The following is a 21889-nucleotide window of genomic DNA, read 5'->3' as shown; positions in this document are numbered from 1 at the left end:
TAACAAGTGAAATGCATGCTCTATTGGGTTCAGATCATGTGACTGACTTGGCCATTCAAGAATATTCCACTTCTTTGCTTTAATAAACTCCTGGGTTGCTTTGGCTTTATGTTTTGGGTAATTGTCAATCTGTATTATAAAACGCCGACCAATCAGTTGGGCTGCATTTGGCTGGATTTGAGCACACAGTATGTCTCTGTAAACCCCAGAATTCATCCGGCTGCTTCTGTGCTGTGTCACATCATCAATAAACACTAGGGACCCAGTGCCACTGGCAGCCATGCATGCCCAAGCCATCACACTGCCTCCGCTATGTTTTACAGATGATGTAGTATGCTTTGGATCAAGAGCTGTACCATGCCTTCACCATACTTTTTTCTTTCCATCATTCTGGTAGAGATTAATCTTGGTTTCATCTGTCCAAAGAATGTTCTTCCAGAAGAGTGCTTGTTTTTAAGATGTTTTTTTTTTTAGCAAAGTCCAATCTAGCCTTCTTATTCTTGAGGCTTATGAGTGGCTTGCACTGTGCAGTGAACCCTCTGTATTTACTTTCACGCAGTCTTCTCTTTATGGTAGATTTGGATATTGAGACGCATATATCCTGGAGAGTGTTGTTCACTTGGTTGGCTGTTGTGAAGGGGTTTCTCTTCACCATGGTAATTATTCTACCATCATCCACCACTGTTGTCTTCCGTGGTTGTCCAGGTCTTTTTGCATTGTTGAGGTCACCAGTGCTTTCTTTCTTTCTTTCTCAGGATGTACCAAACTGTAGATTTTGCAACCCCTAATAGTGTAGCAATTTCTTGGATGTTTTTTTTCTGTTTTCGTAGATGGACGGCTTGCTTGACCTGCATGGGGAGCTCCTTTGACCGCATGTTTACTTCTCAGCAAAATCTTCAAAATGCAAGCACCACACCTCAAATCAACTCCAGGCAGTTTATGTGCTTTATTGAGAATGAAATAATGAAAGAATTGCTCCCCCATGAAACAGCTTTTAAGTCAATTGTCCAATTACTTTTGGTCCCTGCAGGGTGCCACATTTAAAGGAGCCGAAACTCCTAAACCCTTCATCCAATTTTAATGTAGATACCCCCAAATGAAAGCTAAAAGTCTGGACTTTATATCCATGTCCATTATATAACTATAACTTGAATATGTTTTAGTAAACAGGTAAATAAAACCGAAATTTGTGTCAGTGTCCAAACATATATGGACCTAACTGTATTTCTTTACAATGTTTTGTGATTTTTTGTTTTAATTTTTCATGTCACTATCTATATTTAAAGGGGTTTTCCAGAAGTAGAATACTGCTGACCAATTCTCAGGACAGGAGATCAATATCAGGCAGGTAGGGACTGACTCCCAACATTCCAGCCAATCAGCTATTTGAAAAGGCCATGGGACGTTTCTCAATCACATGTTGGAGGTCTCAGCACAGGAAAGCAGTCCGGCCCCTGGGAGCACAGCACTCCAGGGAAATGCTGGCTCAGCTGCCGTAGTCACAACTGACCACGGCATATAAAAAGGTAACTGTCTGCAATTGGCATTATTGCCATTCGGGGACATTAGGTTGTCTGCTGTTTACAATGGCAGAAACCCAGCAGCTATGGCTTCCGCTGCTTCCCAAAACCTGACCAGCGCCATACATGTATGGTGCTGATCATAAAGGGGTCAATCCCTTAAGGACCTGTCCAATTTTTGTTTTTGCGCTTTCATGGTTTCTTTTTTACCTTCCAAGAGCCATAACTATTTTAATATTCTATTCACAAGGGCATACAAGGTCTTAGTTTTTTGTGGAACAAGGTGTATTTTTTTATTTACCATAGCTTGTATTAGATAACAGGAAAAAGATTCTTTGTAGGGTGAAACTGGAAAAAAAAACACAAATTCTGCCATTTTAGGGCTTTATTTTACAGTTTTCTCTGTGTACTAAAAATTACATCTTGACCTCATTTTGTGGGTCAGTAATACCAAATTTATATAGTTTCTATTTTATTATACTACTTTAAAAAAAATAAAAACCTTTAAAAATGTTCATTTGCACCATATACATAAGGTTTTATATTTCTATCTACAGAGTAAATATATTTGAGCTCATTTTTGAGGGGCGAGCTCTAGTATCATTTTGGTGTACATACGACTTTATGATCACTTTTTAATACATTTTTCTCAAGGACAATGTGACCAAAAAACAGCAAATCAGCCATTTCGATTTTATCTGTTACAATGTTCACTGTAGACAATAAATATTTTTATATTTTAATAGTTGTGACATTTTTAGATGAAACTATACCAGTTTTGTTTATTTTTATATGTAAAATTGGGAGTTATTCAAACTTTTCATATATTGATTTTTTAAATATTTTTTTAATATTTTTTATGTAATTTTTCCTTCGCTTAGGGGACTTGAACATGTAATCTTCTGATCACTTGTGCCATGGACTGCATACTTATTGCAATCTATGAAATTCTTACAGTCTAAGGGATTCTTGCAGGTACAGCTTAAGAGGGTCTTACTAAGGGCTCATGCATACGTCCATTGCCTGTTTTGCAGCCCACAAATTGTCGGCCGTGTGCATTCCGCATTTTGCAGAGTGGAACTTCCAACACATAATAGAACTGTCCTGTCCTTTATGTAATATGGACAATAATAGGACATGTTCCATTTTTTGCAGAATGGCCAAGCAGAAACAGAATGCACACTGAGTAAATTCCATTTTTGTGCAAACCCATTGAAGTGAATGGATCCGCATATGGGCCACAAATAAATATACGTTCATGTGCATGAGCCCTAAGGCAGACCTGGAGGCCTTCACAAGGCCACGTAGTAACCGAATTCAGCGTTTTTGCTGTGGGGGTTCAATCGTAAGACAGAGAGAACCCCCTCCTGTCATCTAAACCCTCAGATGTTGCAATCACTGTTGACTGCTGCATCTGAGGCTTTAAATGACAGGGATTGAGTAATCTCAGATGTGGGTCATTACTGACTACTGTCAGCTGTATTACATAGCTGGCACCTGCCGTTTATGGAGCGAGCTCAGCCTGTGAGCCCACTTCATATACTCATTATACTCATACTTCATATACTGTTTAACCGCAAATGACGTTCTTGTACATGATTTGGCATAAAGGGTTAGTGGAATGATAAGCTCCTTCCAGAAATCTATAGTGCTGCTTATCTCAAGGGTAATAATTAGACTGGACAGGTAAAAATTCAAACTATGCAAGTCTTTGCCAGGCACATTAACATTAGATGTCTTTTACTGGCTCATGCACAAGAGCTTGGAAGTCTCTACAGGTGGAAGTCTTAAAGAGGCTGCCCTACTCTTGTCAGACTCTAGTCAAAACTATAAAGTCCACAAAAAAGGTAAATTCCAGCTTACCAAATCCTCCCCATGCACGGAACGAACCGGACAAGTCCTCTCAGCATACAAAATAAAAGGAAAAGTTCCAGCACTTCGTATTCCGGTTATTGCTTCGTCTTTATTTCATTATTGGTTGCAGATTATATCTCGTGGAAATCACATCCCACCACCGCAACAGGTTAACATGTTTCGAACTCCAACGTTTTTAGTCATAACCCTGGGTTATGATTAAGAACGTTGGAGTTCGAAACATGTTAACCTGTTGGGGTGGTGGGATGTGATTTCCACGAGATATAATCTGCAACTAATAATGAAATAAAGACGAAGCAATAACCGGAATACGAAGTGCTGGAACTTTTCCTTTTATTTCAAAACTATAAAGCAGTGTTTCCCAACCAGGATTCCTTAAACCTGGGGTTCCTTGAGCCCAGATTTGGAGTTATCTAGACCACAGCAACAAGAGGACTTGTCACATTTACAATTATAAAGGCTGATCTCATCCTGTTCAAAGAACCTATGCCAAGCAGTGATCATTTTTGAGCTAAATCACAAGAATTATGCAATTATTTACACCAAGCTTCTTTGAGACAGGAATGCCTTTAAGAAATTTCCAGGAGGGGAAGCATTTTTCAGGGGCTACCTGTCACGCTTTGGTGTGGGAGGGAAACAACACACCGAGCATAGGAGGGAAGGGGGAAACAGGGAATCAGGCCTGAGAACTAGGGAAGGAAGAGGGACACCTCCTAGTGAAAACCCTAACCAAAATCCTGACTGACTACCAGTACGAACAGAACCCAAAGGTCGGTGAGTTCATACGCATGAATACATAGAGTCCTATCTAGCCCTATAGGACCCTGGTACTAATGGCAGGGCGAGACTACCTGTTCATCCAAAAGGAAGGATGAACAGGAGTCTACTTCAGGTCTAATACAAACAATAGGGAAATGCAACACAGAACCCAAACAAAATACAAAAGGGAAAGGAAAGACTTAACTTCAAAGAGGCTATGGAAGCACCATGAACTCATCCAAGATCCAACCACAAACAATCCACAGGCACAGAAGCTATAAACTGCACAGCATAGTGGGAGAAGCAACTATAAATAAGGAAGTTTAAATGACCACATAAGCAACACCTGGAGGCAAGGGTTGTGGCCCTTACCAGAAACAACACAGACACCTATTGATCCACAAGAAAAACCTTTCAGATCAAACCAGGTGTTGCCAGTCTCACAGATCTCCTGCCACTCACTGTCGCCGGGACGTCCGTATGTCTCGGTATGTCCGTGACACTACCCTGGTGGTAATAAGGTTGGGAATCACTGAACTAAAGAAATTGTTCAGATACTACTGAGAAATTGCTGTGCCTAAGCACTGTTCATGCCTTCCACATAGTGATCTGAGAATGTGAATAAAATAGAGGTAAAGGAAGAGTGAGAGAAATTCTAAGATTGAGTGACAGCAAGTGGGATAGTGTGAGAAAGAGAAAAAAATGAGACATGCTCTAGCAAAGATGAGGGTGGTGCACTGCTGCTGTGTTATTATTTGGTACAGTAGGTGTTTGAACTGTGTTCAATCTGATAAATACTGGCAGAAAATATGACTGCATAGTGCTGGTCCCTCATTTCCGTTTATTATACAAGGAAACTACCCTTTGCTTGGAAATGAAGAATATCATGCATTTTTCAAGACTTTTTAGAGAGATTCAGATACTGTATATTAAACACAATCTAACAGGCAATATTTCCAACTGTGTAAAGCCACACAGAATAATGGAGAAATACGTTCTATGTATACCTTGGCTTCCAGCTCTGTGAGATCAGATTGGTCAATTACTTGCTCATTCACAACTCTCTGCATGAAGCCCAGGGTCAGTCTCTTGTTCTCCAGCTCTTTTGGAAGCTTTTCAGATACCATATATGAATTAAATTTCATTTCTTCTTCAATCCTTTTCATAAGTCCTAAAGAAAATATAAAAATGATCTGCAACCTTTCTCCAAAGACCTATACAATACCAACAGCAGATAAAACATGATGGACCAAAAGATATAATATGGTTTCTATTAAGGGTTTCTCCTGCAGATCAGATACATACATCTCAAACAATGGGCAGAGGGATACTGACTATTGCTGATGAGAAAATGTATTAATTCTGTAACAAAATGTATGAATACTGGGACTGTTATAATTTACCAAAAAATGCTTGGTCTGGATATTACATGGACATACTTGTTATTCCTTCTCAGAGCATCCACCTAATGTGTCCAGTGCTGATAAGAAGCTGCTACTTCTAGTGCTCCTGCTCTTAGTGGCTGGCAGCAGGAGGACCTGATCAGAGCAATAGAGAACAGCACTGGAGAAAGGGGTCAGTATAACATCATTTTTTAGGCTATTGGATGGTCAACCTCTTCAAAGTTAGCTAGATCTGTATTTGCAAACACATACCAAATGTAAGACAAAATGCCTAATATGCTGCTGCGTCACAAAAACTTCAACAAATTTAAAAATCTATTAAAGGATCCACTATTCCCAGAACATTTTTTTTTTAAAGATTGCGTAGGCAAATTAAGTCTTTCCATTACAAAACAAGTTTGTTTTCCATTTGTACATAACCATGGTTTACAGAATATGCAGACATACAGCACATTAATGATTTTGGCCAGATGCCCTGAGATTTCCTTCCAAGTAATAACTTCCCAACCAAGTGCTTACATATACATGGGTATAAAACAGATTGCACAGGAATGAAGGAACTAGTATATCTCAATTTAAAAGTTATGATCCCAAAGAACAAGGAAATGCTGAGAAGTAACACCAATAACATTTTAGTATCCATGTCGACAACAGTTTGAGTTAAAGGGACATTCCAGGTTTTTGTCAGAAGATGGGGTTGCTGAAAACAGCTGATCGGCGTTAATCCCCCAACGATCTGATATAGATGACTGATCCGAAAGATAGGTCATTGATAGCAAAAATCTGGAATGCTCCTTTAAAGGAGTTTGCCCACAAACAAGATTTATCACCTATCAACTGGATGTGGCTATAAAACTAACATGGGGACAGAGATGTCAAGTGCGGCTGCATTGAAAAGTCTCACACAGGCGCCGAGTTGTTATGGCAATCAGCAAATGCATACGGCCTCAATGTTTGTATGATGCTAGCATAGTCCAGTCGGTATGCTGCTCAGGAGGTCACATGACTGACATTATACCAGCATCACGGTCATATAACTCTGCGGATTACCATGACCACTTGTGCTCTGCAAAAAAGCAGGAGCTCTGGGCCTGTTCTTTCATGGTGGCAGGTCCAGTCACAGTCACGACTATAGCTCCACACCATAATCTGCTAATGGCCAAGACAAATCCTCTTGGCATCCATGACTCCCCTCTATAGTCTCTTATATTGCATGTTTCACGTATAAAGCCACGTGTCCATTCAAACCCATAACTAAACAGGGACCTGGACTGGGATGAGCTACAGTGGAACCACCATATCGCTACCTCCTGGTGTAGTCTATTTTTGGTTGACAGCTGACCTACAGGGGTCAAGAAACACCAGTGTGTAACACCAAAGGGACAGGCAAATTGTAGTCAGTAAAAGGCCAAGGTCAGGGCAGACAGAGTTCATGAAAGTCCAGAAAACAGGCCAAGTTCATGGCAGCCAGCTCAGCATCAACAAGGAAGTCAGGCAGAGGTCAGGTCAAACAATAAAGGGCCAAAATCCAGAAAAAAGGCTGACGACAATACACAGGAAAGCCAAACAAGTGAATGACACACTTTGCAGGAAACTACTACTATTGTTCAGGCATCCTCCACTGGGGAAGGGTGCATTATATACCCTAACAAGGTCTATCATAGGCTAGGGCAAACTAGGGTGTGTGTGAGCTCGCCATTTAAAAACTTATATTTCTAAAGAAAAACCTTTTAATAAGTCATATCACAAGGTTTGATAAGTGGGGTGCTGAACCCCCCACCGATTGCTATAATGAGAAGACAGAAGTGCTCATACTGAGCTGGCTACTGGAGTCTTCGGCAGTGAGGAGAGAGGATTCTGTGTAAGCACCTCTATCGCCTTATTTTAGGGATCGGTGGGGGTCTCAGCATTTAGACTCCCACCTTAAAAGACTTTTGATATGTCACAATAGCAAATCAAAAGTTTTTTTAAAGTACAGTTACACTTTAAGAAGCCCCTCTGTAAAGATGTCCTTCCTTATCGGAGGCATATTTTTCCTGAATTCAAGTGCACTGTGCATATTTTATTACTATTAACAATCAAGCAAATCAAATATAATTTAAAAAGCAAAGTTTCACCATTAAGTAGCAAAAGTTAAAGAAAGAGAAACTACAGGCACGAAAAAAACATTTTTCCCATGTTGGCATCAGCAGAAAGAGCAATTACGCCACACATTACTCTACAGCACTTAGACCTGTGTTTATAGGCAAGTAGGATTATCAAAATAAATCATAATAATTTTACTAGACTAGCCTGCATGAATATAATGGAAACAAGATATCTAAATTGACAAGAAACTGTAGGATTAAGTTAGCAGTTCTTAATGTACAGGGCTGCCTATGGTAATAAAATGGCTCATGTGAAGCTCACACAGGACATTTTCCAAGCTGACTTTACATTAGGTTATCTGATAATTTAATGCTGGAAGAGCAATAAACTATTTGTACCCAATGGAACACTGAAAATACAAAAAGTACAGGTCATTTCACGCTAAATGGTGTATGTACATTAAAGAGAATATGTCTGTCAGAAGTTCTGACCGTGTAGAACTACTGACAGCACTGGGCATGGGCTTGGCGAGCAGGGCAAGCATAACTTTTATGGAGCTTTTATCATCAGGAGTAGTATGAATATGAACTTTTCTGCCAGACATTGCTCCTGCAGGTTCACTAGTGGCAGAGCTCCACTGTGAAGTGCTCTCCTCAGTAAGCTGCTTTAGGGTCTATTCACACGTCCGTTGAATGGGTCTGGATCCTTTCCGCAATTATGCGGAACGGGTGTGGACCCATTCATTTTTAATGGGGTCGGATGTGCTGTCCGCATCCGCATATCTGGTGCGAGGCCCCGAACTTCCGGTCCGCAGCTCTGGAAAAAAAAATAGAACATGTCCTATTCTTGTCAAGAATAGACATTTCTATAGGGGTGCCGGCCCGGTGTTTTGTGGATCGTGTGAATGGACCCTTATGGTCTCTCTCCTTCTGCTCTGAAGTGATCGCCTGGTTGTACACTATAGCTGTCACAGAGTAGATGTGAAGCAGTGCAATGCACAGTGAAGTTCCATCTCCAGTGTACTTGCAGGAGTAGAACCTTACAGAATAAAAGCTCATATTCACATTACGACTAGCACAAAAGATATGTTTGTCCTGCTCCACCCAGCCCCTACCTAGAGCTGTCAGCAGCTGAGTTGTATGCTCAGACCTCAGACTCTCTTAAAAAATAGCGTAGTGACAGACATGCTGATTTCAGTAGACTTCAGTAACACTCAAGCCGTTTTTGAGAACTCACAAATTAAACTCTGCAGAGGACAGGTAGCTCTGCAGAAAGGAGTCCAATGACATGAGACGACAGGAGTCCATGACATGCAAGCTCCCTCACCCTCCAAAGGCGGATTAACATATTTCTCTATATGCATAGAAATACATAGAGACATGTCAATCAGCGGCAGGAGGGGAGCCTGAATGGCATGAATACAGCAGACTCCTCGCTGGCTCAGTGCTTAATTCTCAAAATACAACTTCACGTTAACTCTTAAGTGATAAAGTACCTAGGTCAGGGTGCCTTTCACCAAGGTTGGGTTCACATTATTTTTATCTTATGTTCACCTTATACAAAAAATAAACGGATGCCTCTGATGAATGCCATACGGTGGCATCCGTCACTAGAGTTCCACATCAACACGCTGGGCGAGCACGGTAATGTCATCCGATGACTTCACTGCATCTGCCCAGCGTGATGACGTCATCACGGCAGCGCGCACAACAATTGGTATGTTTTCTTCTATCAAGATGGGTGCAACGGCCTCTCTGCGATAAAATGGATTAGGTTAGTATGTATGTTTTTTGTTTAAACCCCTGATTAACCCTGATAGGCTGAATGTGTCGCTTTCATGCCGCGATTAGTGTTGAACGCAGTATCTGAGGGGTTAACCGAAGGTGGGCGACGCGTTCACTGCTCTCCGTCATTGTGCCCGCTTCATACAATGTAATGCAATTCGTTACGAAGTTCGGCGAAACAGCCAAATTAAATTTTTTAAAACTTTGCCCATAACCACCCAAGTGGATAGAATCAGGATGGGCTCATTTTTCTAATAAACCCTATCTCTATCCTGCCTCTGAACTCCATGTGACATGACAGGGCATGATATACAGGGAGTGCAGAATTATTAGGCAAGTTGTATTTTTGAGGATTAATTTTATTATTGAACAACAACCATGTTCTCAATGAACCCAAAAAACTCATTAATATCAAAGCTGAATATTTTTGGAAGTAGTTTTTAGTTTGTTTTTAGTTTTAGCTATTTTAGGGGGATATCTGTGTGTGCAGGTGACTATTACTGTGCATAATTATTAGGCAACTTAACAAAAAACAAATATATACCCATTTAAATTATTTATTTTTACCAGTGAAACCAATATAACATCTCAACATTCACAAATATACATTTCTGACATTCAAAAACAAAACAAAAACAAATCAGTGACCAATATAGCCACCTTTCTTTGCAAGGACACTCAAAAGCCTGCCATCCATGGATTCTGTCAGTGTTTTGATCTGTTCACCATCAACATTGCGTGCAGCAGCAACCACAGCCTCCCAGACACTGTTCAGAGAGGTGTACTGTTTTCCCTCCTTTTAAATCTCACATTTGATGATGGACCACAGGTTCTTAATGGGGTTCAGATCAGGTGAACAAGGAGGCCATGTCATTAGATTTTCTTCTTTTATACCCTTTCTTGCCAGCCACGCTGTGGAGTACTTGGACGCGTGTGATGGAGCATTGTCCTGCATGAAAATCATGTTTTTCTTGAAGGATGCAGACTTCTTCCTGTACCACTGCTTGAAGAAGGTGTCTTCCAGAAACTGGCAGTAGGACTGGGAGTTGAGCTTGACTCCATCCTCAACCCGAAAAGGCCCCACAAGCTCATCTTTGATGATACCAGCCCAAACCAGTACTCCACCTCCACCTTGCTGGTGTCTGAGTCGGACTGGAGCTCTCTGCCCTTTACCAATCCAGCCACGGGCCCATCCATCTGGCCCATCAAGACTCACTCTCATTTCATCAGTCCATAAAACCTTAGAAAAATCAGTCTTGAGATATTTCTTGGCCCAGTCTTGACGTTTCAGCTTGTGTGTCTTGTTCAGTGGTGGTCGTCTTTCAGCCTTTCTTACCTTGGCCATGTCTCTGAGTATTGCACACCTTGTGCTTTTGGGCACTCCAGTGATGTTGCAGCTCTGAAATATGGCCAAACTGGTGGCAAGTGGCATCTTGGCAGCTGCACGCTTGACTTTTCTCAGTTCATGGGCAGTTATTTTGCGCCTTGGTTTTTCCACACGCTTCTTGCGACCCTGTTGACTATTTTGAATGAAACGCTTGATTGTTCGATGATTACGCTTCAGAAGCTTTGCAATTTTAAGAGTGCTGCATCCCTCTGCAAGATATCTCACTATTTTTGACTTTTCTGAGCCTGTCAAGTCCTTCTTTTGACCCATTTTGCCAAAGGAAAGGAAGTTGCCTAATAATTATGCACACCAAATATAGGCTGTTGATGTCATTAGACCACACCCCTTCTCATTACAGAGATGCACATCACCTAATATGCTTAATTCTCATTTGCCTAATAATTCTGCACGCAGTGTAGGTGCAATAGGGTTGCCAGGGCATGGCCTAGACATCTCGTCCAGGACGTGATTTCCTATTTGCAGGAGTTCTTAAATTATCATCATGTATAGCTGATGTGGTTAGGCAGTATCTGGATGGGTTTGTGTTTTTAATTCTTTTAATTGACCCATCTTGATTACATGCTTTTTTCTTACAATACAGAACTCCTTGTTTTACTATTTTTAAATGCATTTAAAGAGGACCTGTCACCTCAAAATGCAGTGCAATCTGCAGGCAACAGGTTACAGTGCAGGAGGAGCTGAGCATGCTGATATATACCGTAGTTATGTCTTCCCTGTACATGTATATAACTTCATTAATTTAATTTACCTTCCGGTTTTGCATCAGCGGCTGCATGTCGCATGTTTTTCAACTGTTGCTGGGCTCTCTGCAGCTTCTGCTCTGCACTAAAAAGCTGTAAATTGAGATTACTTTATTATACTTATTAACAATATAAAAACATCTTCATACTTGAATTAAGGAAGTAGATCCTGACACAAAGTATGGAGGAACCAAAGATGAAGCTTTTCATTTATATTTTTATGCTTCAGTCCTGTTTTTGCTTCAGAAAGTGGGATTTTCTATGACACAGAGATTGGGCAGGCATGGACTAGAGAAAATTCATACAGGTCCCATTAACTAAAGGGTAACAAGCCTCTGTTCAGAATGACATCTATACAATGGTTATGAAAGACAGCGTGATTGTATACACAGCATTTTACATAATAAAGTGTTGTAGATAAGACCATGTGGTCCTAGTGTCCTATCCTAATATGTTAGTATTTTCTGGTAAAACCACGAGCTTGGGATGGTTTGCTCAGTAGATGCAGAAATAACCAACAGAATAAAGAAAATGAAAACATTCAAAATAAATAGTATTTTATTATAAATTCCCAAATACCTTTAATTAGTTATAATGTCTTGTTTTGTCTAGGGAGCAAACATTAGGATAAATAAAATGACTGCTGTCCTATTAGTACACACAAAACCTGTCCTAATCACACAGGAGGACAAGTTACTTCACAACACTGAGGTAAAGAGCTGCCTCAGCCTCCTCTCTGCTCTACTCAGGGATTAGGATTCAGTTACTAACCATAGTTGCATCCTAATGTAACTGTGTAAATACCAGCTAAGCAGAAATAAAATAAATAGCAAGAAGGTCTTGCCAAAAGACAGTCTCATATATTATAGAATAAGCCCTCATCTGTTTATGTTTCTACTCATTTACTATATATTGCTGTTCTTATGGTGCATAATGACTGAGAGTAGTACACAATGCGCAAGAAAGGTACCTGATTTCTCTGCTCCTGCTTCTGTTGGGCCAGAGATTCTTCTCTTTCTTTTTCGACACGCAGTTGACTTGCTATTTCAAGCATCCGGTGATGATTCTGAACTGTCTCCACCTACAGTAAACAATCCAATGGTGCTAATGATTGTGAGATTCTTCAGGAAATTAAGAGACATATCAAATGTACCACAAGTCTCTCTTGGCATTTCCTATTCATGTCAATTACTCTCGGCAGCTGACAGAAAGTTATTGGGTTCAAGTTCCTTAAAAGCTTTGGCCTTCAGCCTAAGGAGATCTTCTTTCTGTCAGTTGCATTTGTATCTTCCTTACTAAAACAGCAACATGCAGATCCGAATCCATGTTTGCATTCCCTCAGCCAACAGTTTTGACACTGGAATCTTACAGTAACAAATATATCCTCACCCTTTTTTTAAGACGTTCAACTCTCTTCATTAGCTGATCCTTTTCCTCTTCCATTGCACTGATGTCCTAAAGATGGCGGAAACATAATTTACATCACAGGTTGTTGTTCTATATGTTTGGCCTGCTGTAACAGGACAACATATGCATCCTTCAGATATTAACTACAAAGAAATCTGTACGAAAAAATCGGGGCATCAGTCTGTATGTTCTAACATTTTATCATGTCCCTTTTACATGTCAAAAGTTATCTGGCCACAGAAATTTGTGTATGAAACCAGATGGGCTCAGAGAATAAGGGCAGAAGTTAAAATCTTTGTACAGAGCTGAATATGTTCATCCTTTATAAGCAACAGGAAGAGATTTAGCTCAACTGAACCTGTTTCATATACCAGTCCCAGTCAAAAAAGACCTTCTAATCTAGTCAATAACTGGTGGGCCAAACTGATAAGAAACAAAACATTCTAAAATAAAATTTAAAGTAAAAAAATCCTGAAATTCTGCACATTAAAGGGCTAGAGATCTTCAATGCTAGCACCAATAACATAAAAAGCACACAAAACTAACATTACCCGTCTAATCTCAGCGGTAGAGAAGCCAGATGTTTTTAGCTGCTCACACTCCTTATGAAGAGTTTTGAAGTTCTCCATCAGTTCTTCATACTGTAAAGACAGACAATATATGGCTTACAACAGAAAAGATGATGATGTAACCAGACAAATGTATTACACTGTAACACAAACAAACAAGCAAGATTTACTCGAGCCATAAAAACTATCAATGATGCCGCACAGCACTAGATCTATGGGTTATATTTCCATCTAGACCAAATATTCATTTTCAATGTTATAACTGTTAAAGAAATCTCTAGGATACATCATCAATGAGAGACCTTGTCCAAGTTCACCATTCATAACAGAAACCCCTTTATAGTTTTACTAGATATAATGCAACTTCCATAGGCTGCTTCTGATTTCAGGGTTGATGTTCCTGGAGGGATACACCAAATGGAAAAGGACTTAGGAAAACTAGAGGAATGGTCAAAAATCTGGCAACTAAAATTTAATGTTGATAAGTGCAAGATAATGCACCTGGGATGTAAAAACCCAAGAGCAGAATATAAAATCAGTGATACAGTCCTAACCTCAGTATCTGAGGAAAGGGATTTAGGGGTCATTATTTCTGAAGAATTAAAGGTAGGCAGACAATGTCATAGAGCAGCAGGAAATGCTAGCAGAATGCTTGGGTGTATAGGGAGAGGCATTACCAGTAGAAAGAGGGAGGTGCTCATGCTGCTCTACAGAGCACTAGTGAGACCTCATTTGGAGTATTGTGCTCAGTACTGGAGACCATATCTCCAGAAGGATATTGATACTTTGGAGAGAGTTCAGAGAAGAGCTACTAAACTGGTACATGGATTGCAGAATAAAACTTACCAGGAAAGATTAAAGGACCTTAACATGTATAGCTTGGAAGAAAGACGAGACAGAGGGGATATGATAGAAACTTTTAAATACATAAAGGGAATACACAAGGTAAAAGAGGAGAGAATATTTAAAAGAAGAAAAACTGCTACAAGAGGACATAGTTTTAAATTAGAGGGGCAAAGGTTTAAAAGTAATATCAGGAAGTATTACTTTACTGAGAGAGTAGTGGATGCATGGAATAGCCTTCCTGCAGAACTGGCAGCTGCAAATACAGTGAAGGAGTTTAAGCATGCATGGGATAGGCATAAGGCCATCCTTCATATAAGATAGGGCCAGGGGCTATTCATAGGATTCAGTATATTGGGCAGACTAGATGGGCCAAATGGTTCTTATCTGCCGACACATTCTATGTTTCTATGATATTACAACTTAGCCCTATAGCTGTGCTTGTAACAATGTTGGTCTGTGCCTGTCAGCATCCATCTGCTTCCATCGGGTATGGCCGCCAGGATGATCACCTTGGCGCTGTTGTGCCTCCAGTTGTCTGTGCCTGACCTACATCTTCCCAGTGGGCACAGCAGAACAGTTTTGTGATGGCCCCTCCTCTTCCACCAGACATGTGCGGCTTGACTGTGTCTCCCTGCCCTTACGGCATGTGCGTCCTCCTCTCAAAGTTCCAGCGTGAGAACAACCCTAATCTTACCCAGGCCTATGGCTGACCTCTTTCAAGTAATAAGGGAACCTTCCCCTTTGGGAGTGTACTGAGCAAAGGGTTACCTAGCTTGCTATTCCTTGCAAAGGTGTGCAGCAGTTGCATCTGTTTGCCCATGCCTGCCCTCTGCTTGCTTGCTAGATTTGCGCTTTGCTGCTTGACCTCTGAACCCGTGCTGCCAGCCCTGACCTTTAGACTATTTACCAAACTGTGCGCACACAGCCTGCCCTGAATTCAGCCTATCCATTTACTACGACTTTGCATGACTCCATGGTGCCTCACACCAGAGTCTCTTGATCCCTGAGGGTCAGCTGTCACTGAACTGAGACTATTCCAAAAGGTAGCAACCTGGCGGTTCCCCTGCAGCGGAGACCGTATCCCTGTATAGGATGAAAAGGTGAAGACCAGTGGGTCCACTTGAGTAACGCCCTTAGGAGTAGCCCCAAGTGAAATCTGTTCAGTGACAGTGGGACCCGCTTACCTAACAACGCTGTGATACTAGACAGTTCATGGATGACACAGGCGCTGTATTTTCTGATCGGTAGACGTTCCAGTAGATAGACCCTCACATGTCACAAACAGAGCTGTGTTATCAATATCTAGGCCCATACAACTTTAAATTTCATACTGGTTTTATTTCCTCTCCAAGCTGAAGAATAGCAGTGCTACATAGAATAGAAATGCTACACTGAAAGAACTGATATGAACAAATTAATTCCATAGCACTGCCATATATTGTCAATCCAAAGTAAACAGAATCCCACTTATAAAAGATATAACTACCAAGTCTACCTATAAGGCTGGGAAATAATCTTGTCTTCTATAAATACAATGTCTGAGGAGGTTTGTGGCTTTTAACTACATCTTGTACTAGGCAATTGTGCTTGAGATTGCCATGTAGACAACAGGCTGGGCAGTCTTCCATGGATCTTGATAACATTCTGTAGTTGAAAAAAATGAGGAAAACACTCCAAAATTAATTTCCTGGTAAATGTAAGTCATAAGAAGAAGGCTGCTGAGCTGGTTATTAATGTGTGTAATTGGAAAATCACAGTACAGAGACGCGCATATTAGCACAGTTGTCGAGGATCTGCCGTAATTCGCTATGAATTATAAATGTATACTGTCATGTGAGCCGATACCAACGTTGCATATTGATCCACTTAATTTTTCTGCATATATTTGGCAATAATTCTGCACTGCGAGGCCCGCAATAAATTGACTCAATAGTGCTAATAATGGTAAACTGATGGGCTTTATGCCCCAGAAGTCTACAGCTATTAACATCCACAGAGTATACACTAGTCTACAGGTCTCTGCGGATAACTGTGGAGATAGAGCTGTTCTGTCTCTGGATGCTGCTAAGGCTTTTGATAGCGTGGAGTGGGGATATCTCTGGGGTACGTTGAGCTGTATGGGTTTTAGACACCGCTTTATTAAATGGGTAAATGTACTGTATTCTAACCCGAAGGCACGGATTAGGGCTAATGGGGGAGTGTCTAGCTGTATTCAATTAGCTAGGGGAACTAGACAGGGTTGCCCGCTATCACCCCTATTATTTTCCATAGCCATTGAGCCTTTGGCGGCAGCAGTGCGAAAATCTCCGGATATAAAGGGATTTCAATACGGCCAGATACATAATAAAATAGGATAATATGCCGATGATACTCTTTTATTTCTGGGAGATACGTCATCTTCTATATCGGCCACTGTGTCTCTTATTGACAGGTTTGGTAGGCTATCGGGCCTTACTATTAATTGGCAAAAGTCGGCATTGATGCCTATAGATGGCCAAGCTGTATCTGTCACGGTTATCAATAATAAAATAACATGTGTTGAGAAGATCAAGTACCTAGGGATACAAATTTCACCCAGGATTATGGACTATGAGGAGCTGAGCCCGTTTCCACTCTTGGCGAAATTTAGAGGGAAGGTTAGAGCCTGGTGTAAGCTGTTTCTCTCAGTTGTGGGAAGAGTAAATCTCTTCAAGATGGTAATGATGCCACAACTTTTATACGTACTCCATAACGCCCCGGTCTGGTTACCTTTGGACAGATTTCATAAAATTAATGAGAGGGTATGGGGGCATTAGTGAATTATCACCGATATGGAATAACCCCTTTTACCGGAATTTCTTTCACTGTTTGGACTGCAGGATTGGAAATCTAAAGGGATCCTTAGGATAGGTGACCTGATAGATAATGGAGTGTTTAGGTCTTTTATGGATATACAGGAGAAATTTCAGGTTCCCTGTAAGAGTTTCTATCAGTATCTTCAACTCCGCCATGCGTATGATACTACGCTTACATTTTTTTATGGCATTACTAAACTAGAGACAGCCCAAAAACTGGTGCTCTTAGGAGGAGACAAGAGAGGCCCGATATCTGCGCTAAACTCTTTGCTATTGGATACGTTTTTGAATTCCCATCCATTGTCATGAATGAAAAAATGGGAGAGAGATATAGGGGAAATACCACAAGATCAATGGGAAGAAATTCTGGAGGTGGCCCCTTCTGGTGTTGTTAAGTAAACAGGGGAAACTATCCCAACTATTCATTATACACAGGGTGTACAAAACACCAATATTTTTACATCATATTGGTGTCAGGAGTGACGCAAGATGTCCAAGATGTGCACTGGAACCAGTCGACTTGCTGCATATGATGTGGCAATGTCAAAGTCTAGATGGGTATTGGACGGGAATATTGGAGACAATATACACTGCCTGTCCAAAAGTCGCCACCAAAAAAATAAAAATAAAAAGATTCTCAATGGGGTTAAGGTCTGGACTCTGTGGTGGCCAATCCATGTGTGAAAATGATGCATCATGCTCCCTGAACCACTCTTTCACAATTTGAGCCCGATGAATCCTGGCATTGTCATCTTGGAATATGCCCGTGCCATCAGGGAAGAACAAATCCATTGATGGAATAACCTAGTCATTCAGTATGTTCAGGTAGTACAGTAGGCACTAGGCATGATGGGTGCATCACTTAATCTGCCTCTCTTCTTACCCTGATGCACCCATCACTCTGGAACAGGGTAAATCTTAACTCAACAGACTACATGACCTTCGTCCATTGCTCCAGAGTCCAATCTTTATGCTCCCTAGCAAATTGAAGCCTTTTTTCTGGTTTGCCTCATTGATTAGTGGTTTTCTTACGGCTAAACACCTGTTCAGTCCCAATCCCTTGAGTTCCCTTCGCATTGTGCGTGTGGAAATGCTCTTACTTTGACTATTAAATATAGCCCTGAGTTCTACTGTTGTTTTTCTTCGATTTGATTTCACCAAACGTTTAAGTGGTCGACAATCACGATCATTTAGGATTTTTTCCCCCGCCACATTTTTTCCCCACTATCCTTCCAGTTTTTAATAATGCGTTGGACAGTTCTTAACCCAATTTTAGTAGTTTCTGCAATCTCCTTAGATGTTTTCTCTGTTTGATTGATTTGACCCTTCTCAAACAGACGAACATCTTTTCCACGACCACGAGATGTGTCTTTCGACATGGTTGTTTAAGAAATGAGAAGCAACTCATTGCACCAGTTGGGGTTAAATAACTTGTTGCCAGCGGAAAGATAATCACCCATGCAGTAATTATCCAATAGGAGGCTCATAATTATTTGCTTAGTTAAATCCAGGTGGCGACTTTTTTTTATGGACAGGCAGTGTATCAGACAATGTCAGTGCGGGTAGACAGAGATCCTAAGATATGTATCTTAGGCTATGTCTCGAAGGTTGGGGCAGATGAGTATATAAAAGTAGCGGTGGGAAGATTGTTATATGTTGCTAGAAAACTAATAGCCCTGCACTGGATACAGGCGAGCCCTCCGACAGTAGAGGAATTTCGGATGAAAGTCACCAATATGTTGGTGTGTGAAAAATTTTTATTTCTCAAAAGAGGTTGCCCACAAAAGTTTGATAAACTATGGAGTGACTGGATGTCTCAATCACATTAGGCTCTAAAGAAATAAAACTGCTGGGCCGGAGTGAGTGGGGGTAAGGGTGGGGGGCAAGGGTTAAAGGAGGGTAGGAAGGGGTGGTAGTTTTCCCTAGAATTATATATAATTACATATATTTGTTTATATAAATATAAAATAACTTGACAATACACAGAGGATTATATCAAATGGATTTTTTTCCTGTTAAATTTTAGAACTCGATGTGTATATGTAACACTGTTCTGGTCAAATAAATAAAAAAAAGGATTTGATTTAAAATAATGGTAAACGGCATATGTAAAATCTGTTCTGTAACCTTGAAGTGAGCAGGAAAAAATTCTGCTCTGCACAGCCTGTCATTTCAATGTGAATGCCTGACTTGGCTTTAACAGGAACAGATAGAGGACTCTTGTGGTGGTGTGTGGGCATCGGGAGGTGGGCGAGTTATAGAATTCTCTAATGCAGCCTGTACTTTCTGTCCACTGTAGAACATTCTCCTGTTGTTCTTAAAGATCAGGTATACTGAAACCTTTCCTCTATATTCCCCCTGTTTTCCAGCTGGGTCTTCAGTGTTTTTATAACCATTTCAATTATCCCTTCTCATAATGTTTAACTTCGTACACGTTTCAACACAACAAAAGCGGTGACAAAACTGTTCAAGAAGAATGGGCCAAATAATACTTGATCAATAAAAGTGAGAAGATATTAAAATGATGCACTGTAATACAGAAATATGGGGTGAGGCAAAAGTCTGGACGCAGCCTTTTAACCGGTGTCATTTGTAGAAAATTGTCTTCAAACGTGTGAAAGTATTAATTGGGAGGGAGGCTGCATTGTTTGGAGGTGGAAATGTTTATGCTGCCATTTTGAATCCACCATATTGAATTCAGCTCAGGTTTTTCTAATGGGAAGGGGCTCATGTGAAATATCAATGTTGGTTATAAGTTACCCAAAAACACACTGGAAGTGTCAGTTTTGCATGTTGCACAATTTGGCTCACCTGAAATGGCAAATCCTACAGTGATGTGAAGAAATATCAGATGTGGTTCTTCAATGTGTTCACAAAGACTGGATTAAAACATTAAACCACACGCTTCTGGTAGAATGGTGGACACATAGAACACTTCATGTAAAGCCCTTTAGAAAACTTTGACCTCCTAAACGTAAAAGATATGCCAAAACTGACACTTTCATTGTGTTCCCAGGTATATCATACGACCCTATTTCCATTGGAAAAACCTGGGCTGAATTCAATGACAAATTTCAAAATGGCAGCGGAAAACATTTCCCCCATTAAATAATGCAGCCTCCCTGCCAGTTAATACTGTCACACAGAGGTTGTGTCATCTTACCGTTACTAAGACAGAGTCCCAACCACCAGCTGGCTGGCAGACAGTGGAGCGCGCTGGAGCTTGCAATTTCAGTGGCTCCCATTGCAGGGCATGGGAGGTATGGAAACAGTGTAGCAAAGCAAGTTATGCTGGTGGTCAGGACCATGTGTCACCTTGCCTTAGGCTACTTTCACACTAGCGTTAATGTTTTCAGGTATTGAGATCCGTCATAGGGTCTCAATACCAGAAAAAAACGCTTCTGTTTTGTCCCTATTCATTGTCAATGGGGACAAAACGTAACTGAACAGAACGGAATGCTCCAAAATGCATTCCGTTCCGTACTCATACCGGAGAGCAATGCTGCGGATTGCTTTCCATCCTGGGATGCGGAGCAAGAAAGTAGCCTTAGTAACGGTGAGTAGAACAGCTAATGGCCCCTTTTTATCGGCAAACAATGTTTGTCAATGGTTGCCAACCGTCCAGAAATTTCTAGAAAGTCCATGAAAATAGGTGCCTTTTTTCCTGTGTCCGTGAAAGCAGAGGTCGCAATAATGTCTGTACAAGCGTCAGAGATGCTTATTCAGGCTATTTTACTCCTTAAAGGGAACCTGTCATCATTTTTATGCTGACCGTAACTGAGGGCAGCATAAAATAGTAACAGAAATGCTGATCTCAGCGGTGTGTCACTCATGAGCTAAAAGTAAGTGGTTGCTGAGAACCAGCATCATAATCATTACAGCCCAGGCCTTGAAAAGAGTCAAATCTACCTGAGAAGAGTCACGGTTATTCATAATCTCCTGCTCTCCCGTCCATCTGCTGATGATTGGCAGTTCTCTCCTAGCGGGAAAGGGAGACAACTGGGTAGAAGACTGTCCGTCATCAGCAGGTGGGCAGGAGAGCAGGAATTCATGAGTAACCATGACTTCTCAGGTGGCCGGGACTCTTTTCCAGGCTCAGTCTGCAATGATTGTGATGTTGGTTCTCGGCAACCACTTACTTTTAACTTATAAATGACAGATCGCTGAAATCATCTCACCTGTCTCTACTTTATTCTGCTGTTAGTATGGCCAGCACAAAGTTGATGACAGGTTCCCTTTAAAAAAAAAAATCTAAGGCGTACCAATATGCCTTAGACTTTTCCCTGCTTTTCATCAGCGCAGTAAGTGCTGTGAACGGCGCAGGCAGAGCAGCGATGCTGCTGCTGCCTGAAACAACCAATAACAAAGCTCCGTACATCAAGGAGCTTTGTTATTGGTCGGTTTGAATGGGCTGCCCACCATTAAGCACGCTAAACTGTAGTGAGGGGGAAGAATCTGGCAGCGGCACACGATCCTTACCGGATGGTGCTTGGTGGGGTAAGGGGTCTTGGTGGGCAGTTGGCTTTAGCGGGGGTCACAGCTTTGTGAACCCCGCTAATCTCTATAACCAGGAGTCTGAAGCCTCAGCCGAGCGCTACTTCTCCTCCCTGCTGAGTGCAGTACTGAAGATGGCCTCAATAGAAAGTCTATGGGACC

General features: G+C 41.1%; 1 protein-coding gene across 2 annotated transcripts in view; it reads right to left on the bottom strand.

Moving 5' to 3' along the window:
• Window positions 1–21889, bottom strand: part of IFT81 (intraflagellar transport 81) — a 193186-nt gene that overhangs the window by 77109 nt on the left and 94188 nt on the right. For both annotated transcript variants that reach the window (XM_040416067.1, XM_040416066.1), the window contains exons 5-9: window positions 13536–13625; window positions 12967–13032; window positions 12548–12658; window positions 11586–11670; window positions 5162–5325 (exon numbers count right to left, since the gene is read on the bottom strand). In XM_040416067.1, coding sequence (XP_040272001.1) covers window positions 5162–5325; window positions 11586–11670; window positions 12548–12658; window positions 12967–13032; window positions 13536–13625 — 516 coding nt within the window. The remainder of the gene's footprint in view (window positions 1–5161; window positions 5326–11585; window positions 11671–12547; window positions 12659–12966; window positions 13033–13535; window positions 13626–21889) is intronic.

Source organism: Bufo bufo, chromosome 2 (genome assembly GCF_905171765.1).
Source record: "Bufo bufo chromosome 2, aBufBuf1.1, whole genome shotgun sequence".
Classification (NCBI taxonomy): Eukaryota; Metazoa; Chordata; class Amphibia; order Anura; family Bufonidae; genus Bufo; species Bufo bufo.
This window is presented reverse-complemented; position numbering and strand designations above follow the sequence as displayed.